Raw genomic sequence first — 11432 nt, 5'->3', positions numbered from 1 at the left:
TGCCTTTCTGAAAGGGCTCTTGGACTCTTGGGGCTCTGCGCTCTGGACGCCCCGTACAGCCAGTCTGCCGATCTTGGCCCTCTGGGGACTCTCCCCCGTGGCCACAGGGGGTCTAACTGGCACCTTCCTCTGAACCTTCTGGGGGGGTGTGGGGTGGTCTTCGTGGTGTGGTGGCTGGGATTCATGCTCCAGGATTGCTGCTGACCACCCAGGTCTTGGGGCCTCCTGGTTTGGCTCTGAACTCTGCAGAAGTGTCGTCGTATTTGTACGAACGCAATCATCTTTGAACCTTCCTCATCCTTCATGATCTGCACACTGACCAATCACTGTGTGGTGTGTTGGGACTCTTGGTTTTCTCAGCTTGTGTCTTGTAGGTGCTCCTGATGATTGTCAGCTTTGTTGTGTGTAGGGGTTTTTTCTCATCGTCCACATCCTGTGAGATTCTGCTGTTCTTCCACTTCTCTGCTTCTATTTTCATCCTCGCCGTTTCCTGATGCTCACAGAGGAGCTGGAGCTCTTCTAAAATGTCCTCAGGAATGACACAGACGTGATGCAACTCTGCAACCCCCCCGACATACAAGCCCCCCCCCCAGCCCGGTTTCCACTATCCCCCACATTCCCAGGATGCTGCGCTCCGGCACAGATAAAGTTGGCACCGGAGAAGTGACAACACGATGTAACCGTTAGCCATCACCACCTCCTCCTTCACATGATGCAGCCAAACTTCCCTCCTCAGTTTATCTGCTGGTGTGTCTGACGGTTGCTAGGCAACACAAGCACAGCTAAATATAACTTTTCAGTTTGTCCTCGACCTGCTCTGCAAACTAAATCTCTGAGGAAGACGGAGCTCAGTTTGGAAGTTTAAATCTCAAGTTTAAAAGAATTAAATGTTTTATGTTTATCACAGAGAAAATAAAACAGCTGATCGAAGGTAAAGAGGCAAAGCTGAAGTTAAATATCTGAAATACAGAGAAACACAGTGGTTTTATCCAACATATAAAGTGGCTTTAATGTGAGAACAAGTTCAACGTATGATTCACCAGTGAGTGCAGACACACAGTGAAGATGCCACAGAATACACTGTCCAGACAGCTCGGCGAACGTGTCTTTTCCAAACACAAAGTCAGAACAAACCCAGAAAACTCAGGAATACCGTGTTCTCAAATGGTACTTTCAGGGTTTTCCAACATAAAACTTTCAATGTTTTTTGGTCTAAAAGTATTTAAAAGTTCTAACTACGAACAAGCAGGACTCGGGCCGACAGAAGCCGCCCTGGACTGGAATTAATCCACTGCAGAAAGATTTAATTATGATTGTTTTAACTGGTCAGATTGATCGTTCGGTCGGATCTTCCTTGACCTGGGAGCATGGTGGGAACTCAGAAGGCCATTAACCAAACGTTGGGTGTAGACAGACATGTACACAAGTCATTTTCATCATCTAAAGTTACTTCTAGTTGTTCTGAGTAATCTGCCATCCAGGCTGTTGGACCGCTGCTCTGTAATAGACGAGGAATTTAAAATCCATACCTCCTTGTTCAGAGAATGAGGTAACCAAGAACACCAGCTGATGATGTCACTGTCGCTGAAAAGGGAGGCAGAATCCGAACCAGAGAGGTGAGGAAATGAGAATTATGCCAATATGTGCTGTTTCACAGAAACAGCTGCTTCAAAGGAAGCATTGATGAGCTCTAATGCAGAGGAATGCCAGCTGACTCGGAATATCAGTCGCTTCTGGAAAATGAGACGCAGGCCTCAGTGGACTTACCTAAAGACCTAAAGACAGAAAGGTCATGGGGTCAAGATGATGGACAGGTGGAGAGATACAAGTGCAGACATGTCGCTCAGACACAGTTGGATGGTGCTGGCTATGGAGCTCAGTTTGTACATTACTGTCCTTTGCTACCAGAATAATCTCCATCTGCACCAGATGGATGTCAAAACTGCGTTTCTAAATGGGTTTCCTTTAAGAACCTGCAGCGGTGCAGGAGGACAGGAAGCTGTCTGCTCTCTGATTGGACAGTTTGATTACTCACCATCCAATCAGAGGACAGGTCTCACACACAGTTTTGTGCTTCGCATGTTTTGACGGGATGTTTGCAAAAGACTTTCCACGAATACAAATCTTTTTACAGCCGTGCAGATCCTTTCTGCACATCTGCAGACTTGAATTATTTTTTGCAGGATGACAAACTTGATTTACAAACACAGACTGAACAAACATTTACAGACTTTATACCGAGCCCGTACACATGGGCTGTGTTTGTGCTACGTTTCATCAGTTGTGCAGGCAGGAGGTCAGACCGAGAGGAGATCACGAGGTAAACCTTGAAAATAATCTCGAGTTGTGAATGTGAAGTCTGAAGTCCTGGACTCAAGCCCCATCTGGGTACAGAGATAACATCAGCCTGAGGGAAGGATCCAGTGAGGATATTTCAGATTTACCACCACAACAATGTCATGTTTCTGTGTGTATGTGTGCCTGAGTTTGCAGGTAGGGTTGAGCAGGTTGCCATGGGGACGGAGGGCGGAGGCTGGAGCCTCAGTTGACACCACCTGCAGATCATCAGCATGCTCGTTAGCCTGCTCTACTCCCGGCTATTTAGGTTCTTGCAGGAGCTCCAGTCTTCGCCAGATTGTCATTCTATGCAGCGTCTTCCTACGATCTGGCTTGTACCTTGTTCTTGGATTATTGACCTCGTCATCTCTGTTCTACAGCCTAAGACCTTGATCCCTCGGTTAACCTCAGCATCCAGGATTTGGACTACTCTTCGTATCAAGCCGACTACCTGCCTGCCTGCTCGCCCTGCCTGCAACCGAACTCACATCTCCCTCCACAGAAAGCGTCTCCTGGTTCACTCCTCCACCGTCAGTCTCACTCTGGAACACAGTAAGCCGCTGACACAACCCGGCATCCGCTCTGAACCGCATTAACCCTCCTTCCTTTCATAGGAAGAGCTGCCCGGGCCTGGACCAAGCCACAAACACTTCTTATTAATAAACATTGTTTGCACCTTCCTCCTTGCCTCTCTGAGTGTTCTGCGTTTGGATCCGCTTCCTTGTACCGCGGCCGCAGGCTGTGCCACACAAATCTGTGTTAGTCTGTTTGAGTTATCCTTTGGCCCAGTCTGAGACTTCCTCTGAGCCTTAATTGAGTTGGTTGATGCAGGAGGAGGCAGAGGGTGGAGGAGGAGATGGGTATGAGGGGTAGAGAAGCAGCGTGGTGAACACGCCGACTGATGTCTTGTTTCTGTAGACTTCATTCATTAATCACATGATACCAAAAGAGCAGAATCAGCTGTTTGGGACTGGCAGAGAAAATTTAGGAAGTTTTTAATCATCCTCGACTCTGCTGCTCATCCCACAAACACCTTTCCTTCCATCCATCCATCATCTTGACTGCTTATTCCATGACAGGTCACAGGTGAGCTGGAGCCTATCCCAGCATTTTAACAGGTGAGAGGCAGGTACACCTGGACAGGTCACCAGTCTGTCGCAGGGCCAACACAGATAGACAAATAACCATTCACACACACTCTCTCTCTCTCCTAGGGAGAATTTAGAATAACCAGTTAACCTATCATGCATGTCTTTGGACGGTGGGAGGAAGCCGGAGGGAACCCACGCATACACGGGGAGAACATGCAAACTCCACACAGAAAGGCCACCGCCCTCAAGGTTCGAACCTCCCCCCCCAGCCGAGATTCGAACCAGCGACCTTCTTGCTGTGAGGCTGCGGTGCTAACCACCACACCACCGTGCAGCCTACAAATACCTTTCCTTACGAATCAAAAGGAAAATAAACAGGCTTTCAAACTTTATAAGATTTATTGTTACAACAAAGAAATTATCCACCAAACACTCATTTACTGACTTTTTCTGAGTTTACATGTTTGAATGTACATGAGTCCGGGTTAGTTCCTGGAAAGTTGATGACGATTACATTATGACTTATTAACGCCAACAGCCGCCGCTTACTGGACCGACGTGGAGTCTGTCTCACCTCGTCTCAGTAAACAGAAGCAGCTGTGTGCAAACTTCACACACTGTACAAAGAAAAGCATCAGCAGCTTGGACGTTATTACCTTTTTAGCTGGTATTTTACCTCCTTCCTGCATTCGTTCGTCATATTCTGGATCCAACACGTACGGCTGGATTTTAATCGAAAACGCAGCATGTTTGTGAAAAGTTTTCCATTTGTTTACAGGTTCGAGTCTTGCTGACTGCTGATTAGAGGAGAGCATATTCAGGAGTTTTGTCCTCTTCCTCACCTCTAGCCGTCCTGTTCTCAGGCGGACGCTTCCTCGAGGACAAAGCTCTCCCCGTTCTGATATGATTATAAACTGAGTTCTGATGGCTGCGAGGATAATTTAGAGGTTTCAGGTCCACGTTAAATGAAATGTGGCCCAGCTAAAGGACGCTGTGGGACTAAATAATAAACTGAGGTCACAAACGTGGTCAAAGAGACAATCTAACAGCTGCTCTTTGTCTCACACAGAAAAACTACAGAGTACCGTTTTAAAGTATTTTTATAGCTTATTAGCGACATTTAACCCCCGTTTCCACCAAGGGTTCCGGCTCAGGAGGGGCCGGATTGGCCGGGTAAATCCTGATTTATGTTTCCACAGCTATACCTTTACCTGGTATTGTCATAGCGATAGATGCGTCAGCTATATGATAGCGTGATGTCATAGGGTGATGTCATAGTGTGTGGCGCCACACAGGCATCCTCCTTATATTTACACAGGAGTCACACACGATTGTTTCCACCAATAAGTGGATATTAGCGTGTTAAGCTCCACGTTTTAGGGTCAGATCGGTGAGGTGGAAACTGTACATCACTGATGAGCTTTTAAAAGTGAACATTCATGAACTGAAACTTTTTCCTTCAGATTTACACCATCCTCCATGTGTGAACCATAATTTACAGACTTACAGACCGTTATGACATTTTACTCCAAATTGATTCACTGATGAGAAAATAAAAAGTTTTTCCTGAATGTCGGACAGACTCCTCACCCAGCTTTACATCAGGATGTAACTCCAAGTCTACATCCTCCTCCGTCAGGGCTCCGTAGAAGAAACACAAGTTCTCTTTGGTTGGACTAAAAGTCCAAACCAAACCAGTATTAGTCAGCAGGAAATTTAATCAGCTGGACCCAGAGAATATTTGGAATCTTTAAGGACACCACTACAAAGCCGAGCTCCTTTTCAAACATTGTTGTAGTAGCTCAAACTCTGCAAAGTCTCTCGTTTATCAAGGAGCTACTTTGACTTAGTGTTGTCTCATTTCAGGTGTCTGCAGAGTCTTCGTCAGTGTGAAGGCCTGAAAGCATGAGCTCCAGTTCCTGGTTCATGCATGATGAAGTCTGCTGTCTCGTGTTGTTGGCGTGGTAAGTTCATGGGCTCAGAAAAGATGAGCGTCCATGGTGTGATCAGGCCACGCAGTACCCTTGACTGGCCATGAGGGCCGTCTGACTCTCCCGTCGTTTATCCCTCTTCTTCCTCAGTCGGATCCTCCAGCAGACGATGCTGGATCCCAGCAGGCCCAGACCGGTAGACAGCAGAACCAGTCCCAGCACGGAGATGGTGGAGCCGTGGGAGTTGAAGGTGTAGGCCACCGCCGTCACCACGATGCCGGCGATGAGGATGACTACGCCAAAAGGCACTGTGCAGCGGTAGCAGGACATCTCGGCGCCGCCGGTTGCCGCCATCAGCTGGACTTCATTGATGTGTGGGACGCGTGTCGTCACGACGACGCCACAGTCCTTTTTGTGTTTGTCCTGGCTCATCTTCTCAGCAGGGATGGCCGTCGGCATCCTGACGGCGCTCTTCGGGACCCTGGTGCCGCCTTTGTTAAGATCGTCCGGCATGGAGATCTTACTGGCGAGGAACAGGTGAGCCATCTTGGTGATGTCAGAGATCAGCCAATCACAGAGTAGCTAGCTGTAAAGAGAAATATAATGTTAGATTTTTTGTTTGTTACTCATACCAAGCTGTTTCCACCAAAATGTGTTTAAATCCCCACAGATTCTGTGTTTAATCATTTGTTAATATAATCTCTATGTTGCCAAAAGAATTGTTTCTCGTGCCTTAACTCTCGTATGAACTAGACATCCCATTCTTATAAAATGAGTTCAGTATGGCTTCAGCCCTCCCTTCGCAGCTGTAACAGCTTCAACTCTTCTAGGAAGGCTTTCCACAGATTTAGGAGTGTTGGGAGGAATTTTTGACCATTCCTCCAGAAGTGCATCGCTGCTGGACCAGAAGGCCTGGCTCTCAGCCTCCGCTCTAATTCATCTCAAAGGTGTTCTGTCGGGTTGAGGTCAGGACTCCGCGACGGATAGCTAAGCTCCCTGAAAACGGACCAAATTACACACATACAATAGATTTTGTTTTTATCATGTCACGTTTCACAAGGTTTTAGCTGTTAAGCTCCAAGTGGATTTGGTTTAGTTATTGAAAACAAATTAAACCAAGAGTGTGTTAATATCTGAATGGGCCCCGGCGTAAAAAAGAAGAACCCCTGATGTAAAGAATTTAAGAACCAAAACAAGCCAAACAAGCCACATGCAGCTGCTCTCATGACCACCAGAGGGCGCTTCTTTGCTGAGCCTAATTCCTTACAGTGAGAAATCCTTTGATTTCTAAATTAATGGACTGAACTTCATGAAAGAACACAGAACAGTTTGCAGCAGAGAGAAAAACAGGAGCTGAGAGTTCACCACCACATCCCAGAAGACGTTTTCATGCTGCTGGGAAATGTCAGACAGATGGAGCAGAGTTCAGCTTTCATATCAGAGAAGGAGAATAAAGAGGCTGAAGAGCTGGAGCAGCCTCACAAAGACACAATCTGCTGCAGTGAAGGAGGTCTGGATTCAGTTCTGCAGGATCATCATCCTGACCTGCAGCTGGGAGACGAGAATCAGACCCGGTCTGTTTACTCTCTACAACTCAAGCCCCAGGTCTGCTTCTAGTCGTCCTCAAGAATCATGTCATGGTCTCCTGAAATCAAGACTAATGAAAAAGAGAAGATTGGACATGTTTACCGGTAAAAACGAAGGATTTCTGAACAATACGGATAAAATCTGCAGCCTCTCAGCTGCTGATGGAAAGTAAATAAACTTTTTAACATCAACCATTCCAACAGCTTTCAGAGGAAACAGACTTTCTTTCCCCTGGGTTTCGTCTCTCAGGCAGCTTTACCTTATTCTCAAACCTAAATTAGTCTGAAAGACTTCAAATGTGCTTAAAACCCAAAAACCTTTTCTATTTATCTCCAACCAGCCTGGTTCCTCCAGAAAACATTTAAAAGGTACATTTTTATCTCCAAAACCTGGGTGCATTACAGTGCATGATAAATAATCATGATACGGCAACAAATCCATCACCATGGCGACAGCTGTGTGAACAGGAAAATGTTCCAGCCTTAACCATGTGTGTTCCCTCTACTGCTGAGCATATATTCCTGTATATGCCAAACGTAAATATATCCCAGATGTTTGGGATGGTTGTCTCACTGGTGGTCCCCATCAGCCCCTCCTACCTCCTGATAAGCACCATGAGCCGAAAAGTCTGCGTTATGTCGATCAATGTTGTCGTGTTTCATACAGTGGGGTTTTAGCTGCATGTGAATAAAAGATTTAATTTCATGATTCAACATTTCATCCACAATATGATAGAAATTCGTACCACATGTTTAAACTGAGACGTTTCACCATGAGATGAAAATATGAGCTGATAGTGAATCTGATAGAAAAAGCTGGAACAGGAGCGACAAAAGGCTGGAAAAGTACCTGGTACAAACCAGAAACATCTGGAGGATATTTGGACAACTAACGAGGTTACCTGGCAACAGGTCAGTAACATGACTGGTATAAAAGGAGCATTTCAGAGAGGCAGAGTCTCTCAGATGGACAGAGCTTCACCAATCTGAGACAAACTGGATCTAAAACTGTGGAACAATTTCAGAAAAATGTTCCTCAGACTCTGAAGATCCTCCATCTACAGTGTAGAATATCATCAGAAGATTCACAGAATCAGGAGGAATCTCTGTGTGCATGGGACAAGGCTGGATGCTGGTGATCTTCTGCATTAAAAGCAGACATGACTCTCTACTGGAAACCACTGCATGGACTCAGGAAGACTTCCAGAAACCACTGTCTGTGAACACAGTTCACCCTGAAATCCACAAATGCAGGTTGAAGCTCCATCATACAGAGAAGAAGCCAGATGTGAACAGGATCCAGAACCAGCTTCTTCCATCTTCTCTGGACCAAAGCTCATTTAAAACGGTCTGAGGCAAAGTGGAAACCTGGATGAAGATGTGAACTAGTTTGTGGAAAGCATGGACGGCGTGTCCTGCAGACTAAAGAGGAGAGGGAGCATCCAGCTTGTTATCAGTGGACAGGTGGAAAGCTGCATCTCTGATGGGATGGGGCTGCATTAGTGTCTATGGGGTGGGCAGCTTCCACATCTGTGAAGCTCCATCAATGCTGAAAAGTACATGGAGGTTTTAGAGCAACATCTGCTCCCATCCAGACAACGTCTCTTTCAGGGAAGGCCTTGCAGATTTCAGCAAGACAATGCTGAACCACATCCTGCATCCATCACAGCAGCATGGCTCCACAGGAGAAGAGTCCGGCTGCTGAACTGGCCTGCCTGCAGTCCAGACCTTTCACCAGTACACAACATCTGGAGCATCAGGGAAGCAGAAATCCAGCAACCAAGGTCCAGGACTGTAGAGCAGCTAGAATCCTGCATCAGACCAGAACGGGACAACATTCCTCTCCTAAAACTCCAGCAACTGGTCTCCTCACTTCCCAGACGTTTCCAGACATGTTAGAAGAAGAGGTGCTACACCATGCTGAACACCACCCTGGAACTACTTTTTACACCGTGCTGAACACCACCCTGGAACTACTTTTTACACCGTGCTGAACATCACCCTGGAACTACTTTTTACACCACGCTGAACATCACCCTGGAACTACTTTTTACACCACGCTGAACATCACCCTGGAACTACTTTTTACACCATGCTGAACACCACCCTGGAACTACTTTTTACACCGTGCTGAACATCACCCTGGAACTACATTTTACACCGTGCTGAACATCACCCTGGAACTACTTTTTACACCGTGCTGAACATCACCCTGGAACTACTTTTTACACCGTGCTGAACACCACCCTGGAACTACTTTTTACACCGTGCTGAACATCACCCTGGAACTACTTTTTACACCATGCTGAACATCACCCTGGAACTACTTTTTACACCATGCTGAACATCACCCTGGAACTACTTTTTACACCGTGCTGAACATCACCCTGGAACTACTTTTTACACCGTGCTGAACATCACCCTGGAACTACTTTTTACACCGTGCTGAACACCACCCTGGAACTACTTTTTACACCGTGCTGAACATCACCCTGGAACTACTTTTTACACCATGCTGAACATCACCCTGGAACTACTTTTTACACCATGCTGAACATCACCCTGGAACTACTTTTTACACCGTGCTGAACACCACCCTGGAACTACTTTTTACACCGTGCTGAACATCACCCTGGAACTACTTTTTACACCATGCTGAACACCACCCTGGAACTACTTTTTACACCATGCTGAACATCACCCTGGAACTACTTTTTACACCGTGCTGAACATCACCCTGGAACTACTTTTTACACCACGCTGAACATCACCCTGGAACTACTTTTTACACCATGCTGAACATCACCCTGGAACTACTTTTTACACCGTGCTGAACATCACCCTGGAACTACTTTTTACACCGTGCTGAACATCACCCTGGAACTACTTTTTACACTGTGTTGAACATCACCCTGGAACTACTTTTTACACCATGCCGAACATCACCCTGGAACTACTTTTTACACCGTGCCGAACATCACCCTGGAACTACTTTTTACACCATGCTGAACACCACCCTGGAACTACTTTTTACACCATGCTGAACATCACCCTGGAACTACTTTTTACACCGTGCTGAACATCACCCTGGAACTACTTTTTACACCGTGCTGAACACCACCCTGGAACTACTTTTTACACCATGCTGAACATCACCCTGGAACTACTTTTTACACCCTGGAACTACTTTTTACACCGTGCTGAACGTCACCCTGGAACTACTTTTTACACCCTGGAACTACTTTTTTCACCGTGCTGAACATCACCCTGGAACTACTTTTTACACCATGCTGAACATCACCCTGGAACTACTTTTTACACCGTGCCGAACATCAACCTGGAACTACTTTTTACACCCTGGAACTACTTTTTGCACCATGCTGAACGTCACCCTGGAACTACTTTTTACACCATGCCAAACATCAACCTGGAACTACTTTTTACACCCTGGAACTACTTTTTGCACCATGCTGAACGTCACCCTGGAACTACTTTTTACACCCTGGAACTACTTTTTACACCGTGCCAAACATCAACCTGGAACTACTTTTTACACCCTGGAACTACTTTTTGCACCATGCTGAACGTCACCCTGGAACTACTTTTTACACCCTGGAACTACTTTTTACACCGTGCCAAACATCAACCTGGAACTACTTTTTCCACCCTGGAACTACTTTTTCCACCGGGCCGAACATCATCTGACATGACGTTTGTCTACTGGGGATAAAAAGTGACCTGATGGGGTTGGACATTAAAAATAGCTTATTTTCACATTTTAAACTAGAATCTAGAAAACGGGGTCATTGTGCAGTTCTTATCATGACACTAATGTTGCATGTTTTGTCAGGAAATGTAATTCTTATTGATCTGCAGCCTCAAATATGATCAGATTAATTCTGAGCGTCTGTTGTTTCTCGTTTATGAGTCAGGTACTTTTCTGCTTAAATAAATCAGCTGATTTTTATATTTTCCATGACACTTTGTTTAAATCCTAAAATCTTTAACTGAAGAGCTGAAAGCGATCGGACATGTTTGATAAAGAGGACTAAAACAGCTGCATCAACGAGCAGAGCAGCATCTGCAGCAGCCGGATGAAGTTTGCAGCTTTAATGTGGATGCAGAGCGACTGCATGAAGCAGCGCTGTGTGCAGGAAGAGGAGAATAAAACACTTACAGTCAGAGAGCAGGCTTCATTCCTCCTCCACAGGTTCACCTCCTCACCGCTCCTGCATCGTCCAGACTGCAGGAAGAAGAGGGAGAGGTGGAATATCTACAGGGAAGGAGGGGGGCTGCCTTCCCTCCCAGCACTCCTCCCCCCTCCAGACCACCTCCCACCCCATCAGCGAGGAAAGCTTTAACTCTTTCCTTCCTGCTGGTCCAACTCTGCTTCTCATTTACAGCCCAAGCTCCTGAACCTGAGGTTTTCCAGGTTTCTATCCCGTCCAGGAGGTTTACAATCCAGCCACTAAATGTAGTTTTATTCA

At 46.1% G+C, this 11432-nt stretch overlaps 1 protein-coding gene across 1 annotated transcript; it reads right to left on the bottom strand.

Moving 5' to 3' along the window:
- Window positions 1-3287: 3287 nt before the first annotated feature.
- LOC121631942 (transmembrane protein 100-like) lies at window positions 3288-11192 on the bottom strand. Its single transcript, XM_041973045.1, has 3 exons — window positions 11123-11192; window positions 3775-5945; window positions 3288-3370 (listed from the first exon to the last, which is right to left on the bottom strand). The coding sequence occupies exon 2, from the start codon at window positions 5903-5905 to the stop codon at window positions 5435-5437; it is 471 nt and encodes a 156-aa protein (XP_041828979.1). The 5' UTR covers window positions 5906-5945; window positions 11123-11192; the 3' UTR covers window positions 3288-3370; window positions 3775-5434.
- Window positions 11193-11432: the final 240 nt, after the last annotated feature.

This window comes from Melanotaenia boesemani, chromosome 21, assembly GCF_017639745.1.
Source record: "Melanotaenia boesemani isolate fMelBoe1 chromosome 21, fMelBoe1.pri, whole genome shotgun sequence".
NCBI lineage: Eukaryota > Metazoa > Chordata > Actinopteri > Atheriniformes > Melanotaeniidae > Melanotaenia > Melanotaenia boesemani.
The sequence above is the reverse complement of the archived record's forward strand: the minus strand, read 5'-3'. Positions and strand labels throughout refer to the sequence as shown.

Coding starts and splice junctions, on each gene's coding strand:
- LOC121631942 (XM_041973045.1), bottom strand. CDS start 5,905: ATGGCTCACCTGTTCCTCGCCAGTAAGATCTCCATGCCGGACGATCTT.